Here is a 21,704-nt window from a genome sequence, read left to right as displayed (position 1 = left end):
AACAACCCACTTCTCGATAAACAACTACCAATAATTTCCCCAACTCTCCTGCAATTCTTGATTACATTCCTGTCCTCTTACAGATTTTGGTAACAGCAAGGAGCACGAATGACTACCAAAACAAGGAGAGACTTATCCCATTTTATCATAAGACGAGTAAAATTAAGACTGATGACCCTTTACTCCCGTTCCTCTACTGAGTGGAGCTCATCTTAGTGAAAGAAGAAAAGAAAGATTGTAATCCTTTGAATCATGACTCCAGCCAACAATAGATAACCCACTTCGAGATACACAACTGACAATAACTTCCCTGACTCGCCAACAATTTTTGCTTACATTCCTGTCCTCTTACACATTTTGGCAAAGGGATTGAGCATGAGTGACTACCATAACCTCATCTGTCATAAGACTGGAGTAGAATTAGACTGATAACCCTTTACTCCAGCTAATGTACTGAGTGGAGCTCATCTAAGTGAAAGAAGCCAAGAAAGATTGCAATCCTCAACCATGACTCCCTTACGACGTCCATCTCCTGGCACAACAGACAACCCACTTCCTTGTATACAACTCCCAATAACTTCCCTGACTCTCCTGCATTTCTTGCTTACATTCCTGTACTCTTACAGATTTGGACAATGGCAATGAGCATGAATGACTACCACAACAAGGAGAGACCTTTCCCAATCTGTCATAAGATTTTAGTAGAATTAGGCTGATAACCCTTTACCCCCATTACTCTACTGAGTGGAACTCATCTTAGTGAAAGACACAAGAACGATTGTAATCCTTTGGGAATAAGACTCCAACCAATGATGTCCATCTCAGGACACAACCACAGACAACCCATTGTTCTTGGAATATATCTGGCTGACAGCTCTACAGTATGTGAATCCTGAACAAAGTCTGAAGGACAAACTTGTTTGGATGAGAGATCAATGACCCATCTCCAACCACCAGTCACTTTCACAAAGATGGTAATGAAGAAATTTGGAAAATGTGTCTAAAACATGCAAGGTTTACTTTACCATAATGGTAATCACAAAAGAAAAGCTAGAAATTGGATTGCGTATCAAGTCAGAGGTTACCCAATGGAATAAAAGAACTATTACCTACAGTGTACTCCTCTGTTCTCCTTAATTGACTTTGGAGATGGAACTCAAGAGGTGGGGAGAAGGGGTTGGGAAGGCTCTCTGAATCTCCAACAAATGAAAAATTACTGTCCCCCTAAACAGTCTGATCTCTTCCTAACCCGTGTAACAATGCCATATCCACTCCTGATAGCTTGGCTGCATTGAACATTAAAACAGCTTAAAGGCTACTGCATAGTGAGTCAAGGTACCCAAAAAGTCAGTCTGTAATTCTAATAAGTAACCTTAATCTTTGAAAATAGAGATAAAGAATTCATCAGTGACTGGTGTGTGAAAGTCAAGCGCTCTTCCTTTCAACAAATAACAGCTTTTGGGACTTTGCTGTGTCCTATTCCTTTGAAAACCAGGACATAAAGTATGCCAACATAGTCAGCAAAAGGTCCAATCAAGAGTAAGACAAAGGTAGCCTTTATGACCGACCCTTCGGATATTGATTTGGGCAAAGAGAAATATATCAATCCTTATCACACAATGACAACCCTTTAGAGATTTTTAAAAACAGTACATACTAATGGATTGCCCTGCAAGAGACAAAGCTAATTTACATGTCCTCTAGTGTTTCAACAATGGTGGGACACACTCCACTGACCAGCTGGTATTAAAGCTTTGTACCACAAATCTATTAATATACTTTCTCTAGCACCTTGGGGGGGAGTAGAAACTTAGCTAGCCATAAAAGACAGAACAAAACCTGGGGTTTGATTAATACAGAGACAAGAGTGTCTGGGATCCATCATCAAAGATTTCAAGCTCCACACCAACCTATCTTTGCCAATCTTCCAAGGCAGAGAGGTCTGCCATACCAGAGCAGCCAGACGGGTACATTATTGAATCACATGGCGAGGCCGGTCAACCATGCCATTAACTAAAGATACAACACCAGCAGCACCACTCAAACATCAAGAGTTGCTACTTGGTGTTGACAATACACCAGTAGATGATGCCTGGCCCTGTCAGTTAAGTACCATACTGCTGTATCAGGAAAGTCTTGTCCATAGATGTACTGCACCTGAGCAAAGATGTAGTGCCAAGAACAGCACATGGCCCATCTGAGGCCGGACGATATCATACACAAGTCAATAGCCATCATACTGCATACTGGACACTAACGAATACAAACAAATCATGCCAGTGCCGATCACAGACAGAAAACCAAGGAGCAGGTCAAATCTCTGGCAAGTTTCCTCGCAAAATAATCTCTGCTGCTCCATATCTACGAAGAGAACTGAATATGGAAGAGTTTAAAATATAGGGAGTACAAAAAGGAAGATGAGAAAAAGACTGATAATGCTATGCTACCCACCCTTACTCATGCTTCCCACTTAAGTCTCTCCTCTACCACCAATGATGTAGTTGAGGCAAGCTTCTGCACAGCAGCAGCAAATGAAAATCCAGTAGAATCCTTCACCCAAAAGCAGGTTCACCTACATGTGTGACAGTGATAGATACAGTAGTGAACACAATGTTAGTAGCAGAAGTCATCTGAATCAGATGACAAACAAAGGAGGATTCATCAGTCATCCCAAAAGAGGCCAAGTAAAGATTGGGCTACACTATCTAGCCCAGATTTGGTACCTGTGAGATGGCAAGTAAATGTCCAGCAACTATAGGATTCTGCAAGAAGCATTAAAGTCCTCCATACAAGGGAGTGAGGTGAAATCAAGAGCCTACAAGAAATGTTTAATGACAGCACACCAAGGCCATTAATTAAGGAGAGGAGATAGTGATGTCAATCTAGTCCCACCAAAGACCCACTCACAGACCATACAGCAATGGGGGTGGGGTAGGATGATTTAAATAATAAAATGTATGTGCAGAATCAGCAAACTTACTGGGCCACTAGGATCTGAAACAGTATTCATTGTCATAAAAGAAGGCATGTTACCTCCACGCTAATCCACGAAAGCCACCTTGCTCCTCTTCCTTTAGGAATTGAACTTCTTCCACTGATTAGGTGACCATCCTTCAAACTCATACAAAGGTGTTCCCTCGTACATTTGCAGCCCTTACAAAGAGCACATCGCTGATACTGATAAATATCATAGGATACCCAAACCTACCACAGACGGTCTATTCCTAGACATCTTTGCATGCAGTCAGGCTACTTTCATTTATGGTAGACATTCAAGCATTAATAATCATAATGGATATTGAACAAAAAGAAGATTATGCCACGTAAAAGGTGGGATGTTCTTCATTCATACCTCAAACTAATGTACAGTACTTTAACATATGACTGCCTTGTAAACAAGATTCAATAACTCAAAGACTGAAGCAGGTTTCCCCCAAAGAAAACTCTTGAATAAGACAAAGGCTTGAATACATTCTAATAACAATTATTATATAGTATGCTCAAGATCCTGAAAAAGTATGAGAAAATTAAATTACAACAGAATATATGCAGTTCATTTTAATACTTTTCAACCATCATTCCTCCCCTAGGCCAAAAGGTTTACTGCACTCTGAATTGAAAATAATAAATATGAAGAGTACTGCAGCAAAAAAAATTCTAAAGATTTACAATTAAAATTTAGCTTACATATATACATATCTATCAAGAACTTAATTTCCATTAATTAGACGCACCGTGCTAAGGACTTGGTTGAATGCTCCTTCAATTAGGCCAAAAGAACTTTTGTCGAGACCATAAGAACGGGCCTTCTCATATGTCGACCGTTCCATTATCCCTTTTAGCTCCTCCGGTGGATCGACTTTCTCTCTGTAGACACGGCGCTGTTGAGAAAAAATAAAAGAAAACTAATCAACCTGACCCTGCAGCATGCATAGAATATCATATATATAAAAAACAGAATGAATATCATATAAACATAATGATTTACTCTCCAAATATATCTTATGAATACAACCAAATCTATTCTATCTACTAAGGTACTTCCTCCAAAAAAACAAGGGAAGTTTTGAAAAATTTAAATATGTACAGAAAAATTATTTTAACAAAGACAGCCAGCAATATTACAAACTGTATCCATTTAGTTGAAATCACAAACTTTTAGAGTACAGTATTGTAATCTATACTTTTCTTAGGTATAAAAACTTGAATCCTTTAACAGGAGTGCATTCAGGGATGGGACCGCTGTTGAATTGTTAGCAAGGTGACACAGTAGTTAGCAACAGGCAAGTGGGGAGGAAAACCTACCTTCCCGACTATATCATCACTTCTGACCTTTGCCTAAGGCTCTAAAAACTGAGAGGAGGGATTGAGTAGGACACTTTTGTATTGTTAATAAAAAGAAAAATTGGCTATGGCATGGTACCTAAAAAGTAATTATTTTTCCTAGTTATATACAGTGTGCATGAGCCCTTTACAATGGGGGACTTCCTTCAACGTAACTTGAACAGTCACTGAAATCGTTAATAAGGTAGTTAACAACAGGTGTCGAACACAGGCGAGTAGACACACCTTCCTTGTAAAAGCCTCAAAAGGACTTAGGTTTGTATAGCTAGGTAAATATGATATTTTGATTATAAAATAAATTTTTGAATATACTTACCCGGTGAATATATAATAGCTGACGTCTTCGACGGCTCGACAGAATTCAAAAACTCGCGAGCGATCGCCATGAAGGTAGCGGGTGTGCCCACCAGCGCCAACTATCGGCCAGATACCGCATATACATGTAAACAGCTCCAGTTCTTCTCATTCCGCTGTGTCTCTATCGGGGAGGAAGGGGGGGCCTTTAATTTATACATTCACCGGGTAAGTATATTCAAAAATTTATTTTATAATCAAAATATCATTTTTAAATATTAAACTTAGCCGGTGAATATATAATAGCTGATTCACACCCATGGTGGTGGGTAGAGACCAGAATTAATACAGTTTACGGCGTATATGCTTAGAGGTTTTGACAGTTATATCATAACCAAACCCAAATAAATATAGGTACCTGGTAAGGAAGCTGACTCTAACGATTACTCTGCCTTGTTAGTCCGCTTTCCTCACGAAGCCCAGCCATCCTCTTAGGATGCTGAAAGACTCCCAGGAGCTGAAGTATCTAGGGCGACAACCCATACAACAGGACCTCCTCAAAACCCTTAATCTGGGCGCTCTCAAAAAATGACATTTGACCACCCGCCAAATCAAAAAGGATGCGAAAGGCTTCTTAGCCTTCCGTACAACCCAATTAAAAAACATTTCAAGAGAAGATTAAAAGGATATTGGAATTAAGGGAATGTAGTGGTAGAACCCTTACCCACTACTGCACTCGCTGTAACGAATGGACCCAGTGTGTAGCAGTCCTCATAAAGAGTCTGGACATCTTTTAAGTAAAATGACGCGAATACCGACTTGCTTCTCCAAACGGTCGCGTCCATAATACTTCGCAGAGATCTGTTTTGCTTAAAGGCCACAGAAGTTGCTATAGCTCTTACTTCGTGCGTCTTAACCTTAAGCAAGCAACGCTCTTTTTCACTCAAGTGAGAGTGAGCCTCTCGGATTAAAAATCTAATAAAATATGACAAAGCATTCTTTGACATAGGCAATGAAGGCTTTTTAACTGAGCACCACAAAGCCTTAGATCCACCTCGTAAGGATTTAGTCCGAGCTAAATAAAACTTCAGAGCTCTAACTGGACACAGCACTCTTTCAAGCTCGTTGCCTACGATCTCTGACAGGCAAGGTATATCAAATGACTTAGGCCAAGGACGAGAAGGCAGTTCATTTTTGGCCAAGAAAACCAAGCTGAAGTGAACATGTGGCTTTATCTGTAGAAAAGCCGATGTTCCTACTGAAGGCATGGATCTCACTGACCCTTTTAGCCGAAGCCAAGCACGCTAAGAAAAGCGTCTTGAGGGTGAGATCCTTCAGAGAGGCTGAATGTAATGGCTCAAACCTGTCGGACATTGGGAACCTTAGGACCACGTCTAAGTTCCATCCAGGAGTTGCCATACGACGCTCCTTAGAGGTCTCGAAGGACTTAAGGAGATCTTGATTATTGGACAGATCTAAGCCTCTATGTCTGAACACAGACGCCAACATGCTCCTGTAGCCCTTAATAGTGGGCGCTGAGAGGGAGCGAACATTTCTCAGATGTAGGAGAAAGTCTGCAATTTGGGCTACAGAGGTACTGGAAGAGGAAATGGATGATGACTTGCACCAGTCTCTAAAGACTTCCCACTTCGACTGATAGACCTTGATGGTAGATGCTCTCCTAGCTCTCGCAATCGTTCTGGCTGCCTCCTTCGAAAATCCTCTAGCTCTTGAGAGTCTTTCGATAGTCTGAAGGCAGTCAGACGAAGCGCGGGGAGGCTTTGCTGAAGACTCCTTACGTGGCTGCCGTAAGAGATCCATCCTTAAAGGTAGACTCCTTGGAACGTCTACCAGCCATTGAAGTACCTCTGTTACTCACTCTCTCGCGGGCCAGAGTGGAGCAACCAATGTCAACCTGGTCCCTTCGTGAGAGGTGAACTTCTGCAGCACCTTGTCTAGGATCTTGAAAGGTGGAAAGGCATAAACGTCCAGGTGAGACCAGTCCAGCAGGAAAGCGTCTATGTGAGCTGCCTCTGGATCTGGAACTGGAAAGCAGTAAGTCGAGAGCCTCTTTGTCAGAGAGAGTAGCAAAAAGATCTATGGTGGGTAGACCCCATGTCATCCATAGCTTCTCGCACACAGTCTTATGCAACGTCCACTCCATGGAGAAGACTTGTCCTCTTCTGCTGAGGCCGTCCGCCAAGACATTCATTTCTGCACAAATCTCGCCAAAGGAGAGATGTTACTGCCTTAAAAGGAGTTCCTTTTGATCCGTGGATCAAAGAACCGAGCCTTCCAGACTGTCCAGTGGAGCTCCCTAACCCAAATCTGCTGCATCTGAAAACAACACATGGTTTGGGTTCTTGATCGCAAGAGAAAGACCTTCTCGAAGTCTGATGTTGCTGTCCCACCAAGTCAGACATGTCTAGACTGAGTTGGAGATTGGGAAAGAGATACTCACTAAGCCCTTCTCCTTGTTCCAATGTTTAGGTGAAATAGGAAAGGGCATAGGTTGAGTCTCCCCAGAGAGTGAACTACTCCAGCGATGAAAGAGTTCCCACGAGGCTAGTTCAAACTCTTACAGAGCAACTGTTTTTCTCTTGCAAGTGAAGGACTTTTAACAGAGCTTGTTCCATTCTTGCGGAAGACGAAAAGGGTCGAAAAATCATACACAGTATCTCCATTCCCAAAAAAAGAATACAGTGAACCCTCGCTACTTCGCGGTTCGACAATCGCGGATTCACCACTTCGCGGGGTTTTCCCATAACCCATATATATATACATATCGCGGATTTTCCGGAAAATTCGAAAATACCGCGAAATCTGAAGATAACCAAATACGATATTTTGTTACCTGTAATTCCATTAATACTGTAATTATAGTAATATCTGCTCTTACTGATTGTTCATTGCATTACATATGATATATAATTCAGCACAGAAAGAAATAAAACACGAAAAGAGAATGTGATCATACGATAATTCAGTACGTAGTAAAATTAAATCGAACATGAAACGCAAATCAGATGCAGTCATACCATATTAGAATGGTGTGTACTGTAATGGATGTGCTTCTTTTCCATGAATCTTTTGTATGTATACGTACGTAGTACAGTACTGCATCCAATAATATTCTTTGTTGCAAAAATCACATTTCGAATAAGTACTGTAAGCGTACGAGAGAGAGAGAGAGAGAGAGAGAGAGAGAGAGAGAGAGAGAGAGAGAGAGAGAGAGGCGTAAAATAGCGTACGTACGTAAATTTTTATTATTATTGTTATTATTATTATTATTGTTGTTGTTGTTAATAAAATTATTATTGTTATTATTATTAATCATTATTATTATTATTATTACTGTACAGTATTATTATCATTATTTATTATTATTACGGTATTGTACTTAATCTACGTACGTTCAGTGTGCGCGGGACATCTTCTATGAGTAACCAACGCACCATAGTACTGTATAAGACGGGTTGTGATTGGTTCAAGCGCTGATAGATGACGAATCAAAACTCAAGTTTTGTTATCTAGCCTGTGATTGGTGTTTTGCCCGCATCTTCTACCCGCAGCATCAAAGTTCTCGCGGGACTGCATCGTTCACTTTCTCTTTCCGCGTATTACTGAGTAGACGTTCTTAAGTTTGTGAAGTTGAATCTGTGCTGTGTGCGACTGTTTTAAGTTGAACTTTTTGTTGAACTTTCTGTTACAATGGCTCCCAAGCGTTCTGCTTCTAGTAAGGCTGGTAGTGAGCCTAAACGCCACCGAAGAATGATGACGATAGCTGAGAAGGTTACGCTTCTCGACATGTTAAAAGATGGTAGAAGTTACGCGGCCGCCGGCCGCCATTTTGGCATCAACGAATCCACCGTTCGCTACATCAGGAAGGACGAGGCGAACATTAGAAAGACTGCTGCAATCACCTTTAGCAGATCAGCGAAGCGAGTCGTTACAACGCGTAATAAAACGATCGTACGCATGGAAGGTGCTTTAGCTGTGTGGATTGCCGACTGTCGGAAGAAGAACATAGCGTTGGATACGAACACCATCCGAACAAAGGCTTTGAGCTTGTATGAGAATTTTGCGGCAAAGGAACCTCATGACGACGATGGCGACCATGCTGAAGAAGATGATGATGTAGATGATCCTCAACCAGGGACCTCCACTGATTCCCAGCGTCAGAAACAACGTTTTTCCGCCAGCAAAGGATGGTTCGCGAAGTTTCAGAAACGCTTCGCCCTGAAAAGCGTTTCCCTGCATGGGGAGTCTGCTTCCGCTGACACTGCCGCTGCTGAAACTTACGTGAACCAGACTTTCAAGAACATTATCGCTGAAGGTGGATACAAGCCGGAACAAGTGTTTAATATGGATGAAACCGGCTTGTTTTGGAAGAGAATGCCGTCGCGAACTTTCCTGTTCAAAGAGGAAGCCAAAGCCTCTGGCTTTAAGGCATTCAAGGATCGCGTTACCCTCGTGATGTGTGGCAATGCTGCTGGATTTTTGTTAAAGCCGGGGCTTATTTATAAGTCGAAAAATCCTCGCGCTTTGAAAAACAAAAATAAGAATCTCCTTCCCGTGTACTGGATGCATAATCAAAAGGCATGGATTACGAAGATGCTGACCTCCAACTGGTTCCACCAGTGTTTCATCCCGCAAGTCCATAAATATCTCTTAGAGAAGGGCTTGCCATTCAAGATCCTTCTCCTTATGGATAACGCTGGTGGACACGCAACTGACCTGTCGCGTGAGGGCGTTCAGGTTGAGTTCCTGCCACCCAACACCACGTCATTAATTCAACCAATGGACCAGGGGGTTATCAGGGCGTTCAAGGCCCTCTACACGAAGAATACCTTGGCGGACCTCGTTGCGTGTGTGGATGCTGCCCAAGATGACGAGGATGAAGACTTCAACTTGAAGGCGTACTGGCGGCAGTACACCATAGCCACGTGCCTGCAGAATATTCAAAAGGCACTTCAAGAGATGAAACCTGCAACCGTAAATGCGAGCTGGAAGAAGCTGTGGCCCGATATTGTTTACGACGACAAGGGATTTACTCCGTCGGAAATCCAACACTCTGCAATACGGAAATCTGTGCAGTTGGCTGCCATAATTGGGGGTGACGGGTTTGGCGACATGACGACTGAAGACGTCGACGAGTTGTTGGACTGCCATTCCCAGCCCCTAACTGACGCAGATCTCGAAGACCTGACGAAATCGGCAAGTGAGGAAGAGAGTGAGGGTACCCAGGAAGAGACCCAAGAAAATGTAGAAGAAACGGGCTTAACATTAGAACGGCTCGCCAAGTTCTGCAACCATATGAAGGAGGCGAAAGAAATGTTGCAAGAGTGGGACGAGGATATGGTTCGCTCGATGCAATTCTGCAACAAGGTCGATGACATCACGACTCCCTACAGGATGCTCTTGGATCGAAAAAAGAAGCAGCGGCAACAACTTCCGATCACAATGTTTTTTCAGCCTCGCAAAAAAGAGCCAGTTCCTCCTGCTAGTACGCCTTCGGAAGAAATTGAAGAAGTTGAAGAGGTGTCCCAGGAAAAGACACCTCCGTCTGAAGAGACGTAAAATACTATCATTGACTGCACAGTAGAACACATCATCAGCTTCATCATCATCATTTCTACTGTGCAGCAAATTCATCGCCATCGTCATTCAAGTTTTTCTGGAACTTCTTTCGTGGTGAGTACAGTAACAATCTTTATTTTTTACTTTAACCTGTTTTATAGTTTAGTACTGTACGTACTGTATGCATTAAGTTAAAGGGAAGGTTTTAAAAGTCTACATGTTGTAACCTATCATATTTTTTTTGTTTAAAATTTACATTTACGTACGTAAAACAATCTCTCTCTCTCTCTCTCTCTCTCTCTCTCTCTCTCTCTCTCTCTCTCTCTCTCTCTCTCTCTCTCTCTCTCTCTCTCTCTCTCTCTCAAATTGTTTTCCTGCTTTGCTACGTACAAGTACTGTATAATTTATATTTGTAAGGTAACATATTTTGTAAATGCTTTGTACTGTAAATACTGTATGTACTGTATCATTATTTATCACTATCATCATGCGTGTTAAATGCCTTGTTTGTTCTGAGCGTGGTTGTTTACTGAGCGTACACGCCGTCGTTTCAGGCGGCGTCATAAAGAAAAAGATTTCATTTGGAAGTCCTAAGAAAAATACGTAAACTAAAACATTGGTAATAAAAAAATCAACATACAGTACTGTATAATCAATATAATCGATGCAAAAACTAACCATACGTACATATATGTGTACACTAAATGAGTTTGTTTCTTCATTATGATCAGAGATGAACGTAAACAAAACATTGGTTGCCATTTTTTATCGTGCTTTTTAGGTGTTTAGGAAACACATGATATAAAATCGCCTTTAATATTTGTGCCTGTTTTAGTTTAGGGTGCTGTAGTACATGCATTAAGTGTTCTGTACATTACAGGGTGTAAAGGGTGGTTTGTTAACAGTACTACGTACAAGGGAAGGTTTTAAAAGTCCGAATATACATGTTAAATAAATAGGTAAATATGCTGTCACTACTTCGCGGATTTTCACCTATCGCGCCCGCGTCTGGAACCTATCTACCGCGATAAACGAGGGTTCACTGTAGTCTGGGATGGGATACTGTAAGTTACGACTTCTCTACGTTCACTATGAGACCTAGCTCCTTGGTTAGGTCTAATGTCCATTAGAGGCTCTCCAGACAGCGATATAATGACGAACGCCCTGATTAGCCAGTCGTGAAAATAAAGGGAGGCTCTGAATCCTCAAAAAATGTAAAAAGCTTGCTACATTTTGCAAGGGCCTTGTAAAAACAAGAGGAGCAGGAATGAGGTCGGAGTACAGTGCTCGACAGTGGTACATTACTTTTCCGTCAACAAACCTCAGATGTAGTTGAAAGTTTGGATGAATCGGGATGTGGAAGTATGCATCCTGAAGGTCGAGAGAGACCATCCAGTCGCCTTTCATTAATGCTGTCAAGACAGCTTGGTAGACTTCATCGTGAAGTTTGTCTTGACAATGAACACATTGAGCGCACTTGCATCTTACGTACTCCTGCAGTGAACGTGGCTGCCAGATCATTGGAGCCATCCCTGATAGTCTTGTTCCTGCAGAGAACGTGGCTGTCAGATTATTGGAGCCATCCCTGATAGCCTTGTTTATGCATGACATAATTGTACAGCAAAACTTCAAACGCTCGAAAAAAACTCCTAACAGGAGATGGTCTAGCTCTGAAGCCGACCATAAAATCTTGGAGCGTCTCATGGCCAGGCGCCAGGGAGAGTCTATGAGGTTTGAGAAGTCTATCTGGGCTGAGGCAGGAACTCCCAAGCCGAGAACTTCTCCCGTGTCATACCAGACGCTCGCTCTATAAGCCAGTTTAAAAGGAGGGAAAGCAAAGGCTGTCTCCCCCAAACTCCTCCTGGTGATCAACCAGTCGCCTAGCAAACGTAAAGCTCTCTTAGAAGAGCGAGAGAGCACTAGCTTAGAAAACAACGGCTTCGAAGTAGCTAGGCCTAGTGTAAACTCTGACGTTTAGGCGAACGAGGAGCAGCAGTTACAAAATGATCCGGACAAAGATCCTTAAAAATCAGCATGATTTATTTAAAGTCCATAGAGGGCTGAGCAGCTTTAGGCTCCTCTCCGTCTGACAGAGTCCCCAAGGGAATATCAGTAGGAGGGGAATCAGCAACTTCCTCATCTTAAGGAACCTCATCCGACAATTGCCGAGTCTCAAGCAAGGGAGAGACCTGCCGTGGTGGCAATGCTTGATAAGCAGAGTCCACACGCAAAGGAGCATCAGTAGCAATCAAGGACGCTACGTCATGTAACTGCTTAAAGGACTGACCAGCAACAACAACAGGTGCGGGAGGACGCTTGACGTCAACTCGAGACTGCCTTGACTGCCTAGACTGAGCAGTCAAAACAACTCTTGACTGCGGTGCTTGACGCTCAACGTCAAAACAAGTCAACTTCGCTGGTTGGCGAACGTCCTGAACGTCAACAAGAGCATGCGGCAGCGGCTGAACGTCCACAAGCGGCTGAAAGTCAACACGGGACTGCATCGAGTGAGGCTCTACAAAATGTGACTGACGTGACTTTGTAACGTCAACGTCAACAGGACGAGCAAAGGCTCGTTTGGGCGGCTGACGGCCAGGATCTCGATCAGCTAAGCGGCGAGGATCATCGTGAACCTGCTCAGCAGAATAGTCCTCCATAAGAGAGGCAAGCTTATTCTGCATGTCTTGCAGTACAACCCATTTAGGATCAACGGGAATGGGTGCGGTAAGAGACGAGGGTAACGTCTGTGACTGCAAAACCTTGCCTACACTAAGACTCTCGGAGCCTGTGTTACGCTTCTGTTTAGGCGTCAAGCAGTCTTCCGATGACTGCACAGGGTCAGAGCTGTCCCAATGGCTACAACCAGGACGCTGGACCTGTCCTGAAGGGACTGACTTTCGCTTTAAGGGTCTCGAAACCTTACTCCACGGTTTCTTACGCGATAAGCCTTCGGAGGACGAGGAGAAAACCGTCTCGCTCGTCTTATGGTAGGGGCGGTCTTGACGAGACACGCCTGAAACCATAGAGAGAACGTCTGTTCGTTGGTTAAAGCCTCTCGAACCCATAAGTCCTACGACATTACTTCTCCCTGGGGCATGGGAGCTTGCAAGAGGTCTCGGACTAGGCGAACGACAGGCACGAACAGACGAACCCTCTGTCGCAACACTGATAACACTTTGCGCAATTATCACTTTATCACTACAATTTTCTGTTTTTGCACTTACTTCACTGAAATCAAATTTTTCAATAATTTCACATTAGGCATGAATAAAAACTGGTTTCTACCTGAAGCACGCAATTCTCCCCTACATCAAAAGGTTATAATTGCGAAATAAGTCGTATAATGTAAGCACATTAATACAAGCAAAAAAACAGTAAACATATATATCGAATAAAACGGAAATATATAAAGTTAAAAGGATCAGTGACTGGGGAGGAGACTAAACACTAGTTCATTAAAAACTACGTTTTCAATCTCTCACCGTACAGTGCCTTGGGACGAGAATAAAAACTAAAAAAGTTTTATCCTTTCTCCCCGTACAGAGACTTGGGACGAGAGTAAAAAACTGACTCGAGAACGTTACTCGCTTGGGACGAGAATAAAGATCGGAACGTTCTCTCTTCCTCTCTCTCTCTCTCTCTTGATTTCACACAGAAGAGAAAAGCCCACTTACCCTTCGTCAATAAACAGGTTATTTGACCAAAGGAAAAAACTGAAAGGACTAAGAAATTGAAAATTAACAAGTTCCTTTAAATTAGTATTTAAAACATTTCAGTTTGAAAGAAGAATGAACAAAACGTCAGAATCGATTTACTCTTTCTGCAAAGTGAAACCGTGATTCTCTCTTTCTCTATCGTAACGATAGAGCGCAAACTGCGTAGCATAAATAAACCAAACGTTAGTTCATCTTTGAAACAGCACGAAGACTATTCAAAGAAAATCTTTCATAAAATATCTACTAAAAAATATTCATTTAATAACTCTTACAGAGCAAATGATTTAAACTTAACGAAAATAAAAGTTGAAAGGGCTCAACGTTGTTTAACTTCGGTTTCCAAGTTAGGACCGCCTACTCTCGGATTAGGGGAGGAATAGGTAAGGCCGCATATAAACAAATCATTAAAATTTATCTTGATGTTTATTATAAATGGAAAGCTAATCGAAGAGGCCTAATAAAGGCGGGTGAGATATAAAATATATAGAGGAAAATCTATAATTAACAACAACAATTTATAACGTGATAAGATAATTGCTAAAAGCCCTAAAACACACTTCCGTACACTAAGGGAAGGGTCGGCCATTTTTACTCTATGGAAAAAAACCAGAGCAAAACACTTTTACTCTCCTTTCAAAAGCATTTCTTTTGAGGATAGTATTGAATAATCCAACACGGCGAAAGCAATAAAACCAAAACCAAGTACTTCACCAATTCGGTAGAAAACTCGAGGTCATAATAGCGAGTGGAATCGACTTGTCGATGGAACCGACAGAGAAGAACTGAAGCTGTTTACATGTATATGCGGTATCTGGCCGATAGTTGGCGCTGGTGGGCACACCCGCTACCTTCATGGCGATCGCTCGCGAGTTTTTGAATTCTGTCGAGCCGTCGGAGACGTCAGCTATTATATATTCACCGGCTAAGTTTAATATTTAAAATTGTTATTTGTTCCTACACATATACAAACCTTTCGTCCCTTAAAATATGGAGACACTTTTTCGTGGGTAGGAAATTCCTTTACAACTGAACTGGTTGGTTCCTTTTCTTCCCTGGAATATGCCAGTCTCCCAGGTTCTAAACTGAAGCAACATCCTACCAACCCATCAAAGGGATGAGTAAGCTGGTATGGTCTGGCCCATACTTTGTTATGTACCTAGTACTTTGTCGTAAAGGATTCTTTCTCCCCAGAAGGGGAGATACAATCTGGAAAGAAATATCTAGCGCATGATGGATAATGGGTAGGTATTCCTTCCATCATCCTCCCCTCATCAAAGCAAGAGTGGGGAGAACTTCTCTTCATGGATTCACTCAAATAAAAAGCCCAGATCATAACAAAAGAGAAAAGTTGAACTCAATCCTGTAGCAACTGCCAAATGAAAGAAGCAAGGATCAGCCACCCAAGAGATACATCTATAGCCATATCCCTTGTTAGTAGACCTAAAAGGGTGAACCTCTGAATAAACACATGCGGCGCAGTACTGTATCCAGTTTGGAGCTCAGTCCTGAAATGGTACGTTGTACCATAGAGGAAGAAGAGAGGTACTTTATAATGGGCTGATAAGTATACGTCTTTCAGATCCCCTGAAAGTAGGAAGTCTTCATTTCTGAAGGTGTTTAGCATAGATCACAGAGTTTCCATCTAGAACTTTGTTCGACCAAAAACTCATTCCATGGCGAGAGGTCAATGGCCGGCCTTCACCACCCAGTCGACTTTTACTCCAGGAAAAGTCTACTGTAGAAGACCGGAGATTCGTTTTGAATGACTTCAAGCACGTTCCTGTCCAACATTCCTCTTACCTCTGTCCACAAGACCAGGATTTTCGGCTATGTTGGAAGAACGAATGAGTATGCATTGGAAAGAGAGTAAATGGGAGTGGGGGGGTTTAAGGGATGAAAAGAGTACTGTACTATATAACCATACTAAAGGATTTCACTACCCAAGGCTCAGCCCTATGCCTCTACTTTTATCAAAGGGATAGTGCTGGTCTGTCTAAGGCATGACTAGTATGTAATCCCATAATCTTGGACGTAAGAAGGAACAAGTTAGGTAGCTCGAAAGAGCTACATGCAACAGTTTCAAGTGGTCCTGAGAGGGTCTAGGAAAGGCCAGAGGCCTTCTTGCCAAACTCCACACTAACAAGTTTAAAAGTGACAGAGCTATCTGAGGTAATGGGAAGAACAAAACAGCCCTAGGCCCTTGAAAGCAGCAGGGTCATTGCTTCGTCCCCATGTATTGATCTGTTCCAGATGAGGGCGAGGGTCGAAACACAAGGTTGAGCAAACTTGTCCTGCCATGAAACGGGTAGGCGGGGGACCCCAGGAATAGAATTGTGACAAAGGGTCACGGCCCCGTCCTTGCAGAACTTTGTAGCCGGGTATCCAAGCTGAGAATCAGGACCATGATCCCTTTCAGGACCCTTAGGCTAACTTATGGGTTCCGAACCCATAAGTTAGCCTAAGGGTCCTGAAACACCTGTCGCACTTGGCAATCAAATTCACTAGGGGACCTGAGCCCCAAACATGGGGCCGACAACAAAGTAGCAAGGGAACCCGAGCCTCAGCCCTGGGGGGCCAAAGTGCTGAGCTAAAACATGGGGTCATGGCCCCAGCTATGTGCACTGGCCAGGGGGAGGTAAACATGGGTTGTAAAACCTGTCCCATTTGGTTACCGGGGTTACCAGGAACTCGGGCAAATGAGCAGAGCTCCGACATGAAGTCACGGGGGTCAAAACGTTACCATGACTTCTGTCCCACTTGGCTGCTGGAGTAGCTAGGAGGCCGAGGTGTGGACTTCTTCTTAGAAGTGAAAAGAGTTCTGAAGTCAAAGATGATGACAAGGAATGGGAGTCGGAGGAGAAAGAAAAACTTTCTTCCTCCCCACTCTTCCCTAAGGTTCTGCAAACAATGGAGTCAAAGTCTGAGAGACCCAGACAACAACACTCCCACATGGGGAGAAGCCACAAGGGTTGCTCAAACAGGAACCACAACATTTGGTAACACTGTCATGGAAAGGGGTAGGCACATTTACTGTACAGGGGAAGGGAAGCCCCTGACCCTAACAGCACAAGGGTTGGGGTGGAGGAAGGTATGACTGGGTCAAGGGAGGTACACGGGGAACTATCCTTGACACTAGGGCAACATGTCCTTTTAGCCCTGGGCTGCCCTATGCCCAAAGAATCACTGCAGACATCACAGGAGTCACCAATGCTGGGGACACACTGACCATCCCCTTCAGCACTGGTATCACCAAGGGAGACATTGGCACTGGGGAGCCTACCTGAAAGACCTAAGGAGGGCAAAACCTTCTTTAGGTGACACTCATCATCAGCAGTAGCACAAACGAAGAGGGCCTTCAACCTACAACAGGGTGCAGCAAACACAGGGGGAACCCTACATGCCACAAGAACCTGAAACCCCGCCAACGTAGCTCCAAGGCATCATTGCTCCTGATGCACCTAATAGGCTGAATTTCTCTTCCTCCCCCTCAAAGAATACACCTAACATGGAAGGAGGCCACGACCAACCCTTGGCACACGGGGATGATTGCAAATAAGCCTGCTCATAGAGAGATATATTATAAGGATCTACAGCCAGTAAAACAAAAACCTTCCATTAAAGTGTCTTGCTTCACTTCCTAACAATCAACAGACAACATTCACTTCCTGAAACAAAAAGAAAATGAAAAGTTTGATCAAGGGAGTATCAGTAGGCCTGTACTCAATGTGGCCGAAAACATAAGAGAAGGCATTTTGACAGGTAGGGGGCTGAGGAATCCTCACCCATGATCCCAACTGATGCTCAACTGCTTAAATAAATCAACGGTCCTTCAGCTCGCGCTAAAAACATATTACCCTAACCTAAAGGTCAGCACAAGACAAACACAAAATGTATTAGCACTATCTGTTGCCAATGCACCCTACTACAAAGGGTGAATGCTCACTGAAATTCAACAGACAACCTGACCTACCTTTTATTTTCTTCAAGAAAGACTGGTACTGAGTCTGAAACAAAGTCTGTGTGATGACAAAATTGACAGAGCCTCCATCCCTGTAAGCTTTGGAGGGAAGAGAAAGTCTTGAGAGAAAGATCCCTATCATGCCCTACCCAGGTTAACAGGAGGAAAATACACCAGTGCCCTCTTTATGATCATGGATCGGTCCCTCGCAGAGGAGGAATCCACACACACCATGTAGCTACTGCTTCTCCCAGTCTCTTCCCAGACAGAAAAGAGGGACACTTTTGAGGAAAGGACCACTGAGGACCTAAGTTTAGCTACAGGCAAGTGTGGAAGTGACCCAAGGATGAGGGGTATACCACCCAAGACCCCGAGTTCCAAGGTAGGAAACAATAGTTTGAGCAAGGACTTTTATACCGTAAGATCCTCTTTGGCAGAGGTAGGTGAGGATGTCTGTAATTTGCTGAAGGGCTTTGGCTGGAGAGAAATGTTCTGTACGACCCCATCATATAGCGTCCTTACTCATCTGGGACAGGGTAGGGGGTTTGCACCCTGCAATCTGTACTTGATAAAATAGACCTATGCCTGGATGTAATTTTACTAACAGGTCACCTACTTTATCTTACTTGCACCCTACTGTACATTGTATAGAATACAAGTTGTTCGGCAAATCCTGAAATTTCAGAAAATTCTCTTCCTTAACCATTAGTCAGATTGACTTCTAGCAAATTTGCAAAGCTCGTAAAATTGGTCAGCAGGAACTGTTCCCAAAGTATATTTGCCACAGCTACACAGCAGACAGTGTAGGATATATGATGAACTAAAATGAAATGTGACACAAAGAAAAGGTCACAAAGGGTGCGTAGCCACCTCTGTTAAGTAAAGAAACAGCAATTTAAATCCTGTTATGTAGCAGTACCTTCTCTCTTAGATATCCTTACAACTCTGGCATAATGACAAACAGTCAGCAGGGTGTATGTATGATAGCGGTCACCTACATAGATGATAATGGCCGGCTAAGAATATGGCAATGTGAGGGGAGTTGCAGGGGGCATTAGTTGCCCCCGATAGGTAAGTAGGTAAGGACACAGTATGTAGGGTAAGATGGGAAGTTAAGGTTAGGTTAGGTGGGAAAGTTTAGGTTAGGTTAGGTGGGAAAGTTTAGGTTAGGTTAGGTGGGAAAGTTTAGTTTAGGTTAGGTGGGAAAGTTTAGGTTAGGTGGGAAAGTTTAGGTTAGGTTAGGTGGGAAAGTTTAGGTTAGGTTAGGTTAGGTGGGAAAGTTTAGGTTAGGTTAGGTGGGAAAGTTTAAGTTTGGTAGGGAAGTTTAGATTAGGTGGTGTTCTTGTGTATAGGTTTTGCAGAAAAACAGACAAGGTTTTTAAAGTACAGCGGCCATGCCTTAAGATTGACTAGAAAATGGGAAAATAACTCCCACTTCCAATGCAAATGGGAGGAACTGGCTGGTGATATACAAAGGATCCCAATTAGCATTGGTATAAAAAACATGATTGATTTCTCTCTTTCTATGCCACTAACAGTGACCTGTCTGATAATTTACACCCGCAAAACTCATTGAACATTGCAGTATCTACAAACAGTGCATGAGTCAATACATACAAATGCTTCTAAATGCACGTAAATATCAAAAGTAAGGGAATTAAGACTGGTAACTTGTAAAACAGCACACATATGCAACTATTCCTAATGGTGATAGCTAGGGAAGAGCAAAGAAGCGCTGACCTCCCATGTAAGTAAAACATGATTAGGCAAGGATGTTCGGAGCCTTTTCATATCGGCAGCCTGTTCCTCCAGCAAAAAATATGGACACCAACTAACCAAAACTTCCCCACCCCCGTAACCTAACCGGTATTATTGTACTGTATTACAGGGCAATGTAACCTAGGAAAAAACTATAGATAAAATACCGCTCCCTTCAAAAATGACACTCGTTCCCGTCGCAAGTGAATAGTTTCAGAAATATATATATATCTATATGCTACGATAATGGGGGACACCCAGTGGGAACTCTGGGTTTTAGGTAGGGAAAACATACTCGGGAAACTGTATATAATGGTAAAACAAGCCTTTTCTTCTCTATACATTACCTTCTTGGATTTATAATAAACGGAGGAAAAGACAAAACAGTACAAGAGGATAAACTTTGGAGGCGCCGTCGCAAAGGCTATGTCTCATGAAAAAATACGGTAATATTGAGCTGCGGCAATGTTACCGTAATATGCTAACATTAGCAGTGTTTATCATTTATTATTTGTCATTCTACTTGCTGGTTGCAGTCGCTCTCGTTCATTCGTTTGTACACAACAGGTTTCGACCATCTACGCAAAAACCCCTCCTTGCGTATAGGCTCCTCCTCCACCATTATATTTCTTTTTCTCTAGCCATGAAATGTAACTATTCGACTTCATCCGCTTTATTCAAGTATATTACTTGATCCAGTACAACTATACCATTCCTTTTATGTAATACGCTTGTATAGATATTACGATTGACCCCAGTATTATGCGTTTTATTATCCGATACCTTATAAAATCACCCCATTTTATATTCCCATTAAATATTATTTATCATACATTCCATTTTATCTTCCCATGTTACTTTTATTCATTTTGTTATTACCTTGTCACACCCCAATTTCACATAAATACAGTACTTGCTCTGGACAAGTTTCTCATTCTAGTTAATTCATGTTTACTCTCTAGACTCCGTTGTTTTCCTGTTAACCAATCACGAACCCATACGTATAGAAAGTTTGCACAGGGGGTTTAATATTTCCCTACCCCCACCTTCTAACAAACCCTTTTCCGTGGAAACCTTCGTCCAAGTCAGGTCTTTGTTAATTCGTGACGTCTTTTTGCGTATTTTACAATGGAAGTTTAAGAAAATTGTAACAACTGCAGAAATCCATACTTGAAAGTATTTGGTGAATTCCAATGTTGATAATTTTCGTAAATCTCGTAATGTAATAGCCCAACGTTTACAGTGTTCAAGTGCAGTACTAACCTAAGACAAAGAAGTTAAGACGTAACAGACTCAGTCACAACACCCCGGTGACCCACAAGTTTCGTCGTCGCGGTCATGAAAGTAAGTCATTAATTTCTTTAATTTTAATGTGTTAGTTTTACTATTTTGTTAGCATGCGCAGCTCAACATTACCACTTGCCAGTGCATACGACCTTAATGTTTTATTTTCCTGCGAGCATAAGCGAGCCAGTGGCGGAACAAGAACCATTATATTCAGCGTTGCTAATGTTATCGTAAATTTGCTAATGTTAGCGTGCGCAGCTCAACATAACAGCTTGCCAGTACATACGAGCTTGAGGTTTTATTTTCATGCGAGCGTAAGTGAGCCAGTGGCGGAACAAGAACCTATAGGTAAAGTTTTACTGTATTACAGATTCTCATTTCGAACAGAAAAAGCAACGGGAATGAGTGTCATTTTCGAAGAGGGCGGAATTTTTTCTAAAGAAAAAAGTAGTTTTTTCCTAGGTTACATTGCCCTGTAATACAGTACAATAATACCGCAATGCCATCGTTATGTTGGTAACGTTGCGTAACATTGCTAATGATAGCGTTCGCAGTACATACGTGAGTGAAGTGACACGGAATTTAAACAAGTCATTAGATTTAAACATTTTAACAGAATATATATAACAAAAGACATTATATTTAAACATTTTAACAGAAAATATATGTTTACATCCGTAATAACAGCAACCAGTTTGGCAACTTAAAGTTAGTCGAATTGGTTGTCCTGTTTGTTTGCGGTTAAAATTAATGTCAAATTCGGTCTA

The 21,704-nt window shown here is 42.4% G+C and overlaps 1 protein-coding gene across 1 annotated transcript in view; it reads right to left on the bottom strand.

The window, feature by feature from the left end:
* Positions 1-21,704, bottom strand: part of LOC137627674 (CAAX prenyl protease 1 homolog) — a 60,317-nt gene that overhangs the window by 37,912 nt on the left and 701 nt on the right. Inside the window, exon 2 of the mRNA XM_068358865.1 lies at positions 3,735-3,881. Within this exon, the coding sequence (XP_068214966.1) occupies positions 3,735-3,881 (147 nt within the window). The remainder of the gene's footprint in view (positions 1-3,734; positions 3,882-21,704) is intronic.

This window comes from Palaemon carinicauda, chromosome 35 (genome assembly GCF_036898095.1).
Source record: "Palaemon carinicauda isolate YSFRI2023 chromosome 35, ASM3689809v2, whole genome shotgun sequence".
Taxonomy (NCBI): domain Eukaryota; kingdom Metazoa; phylum Arthropoda; class Malacostraca; order Decapoda; family Palaemonidae; genus Palaemon; species Palaemon carinicauda.
The sequence above is the reverse complement of the archived record's forward strand: the minus strand, read 5'-3'. Positions and strand labels throughout refer to the sequence as shown.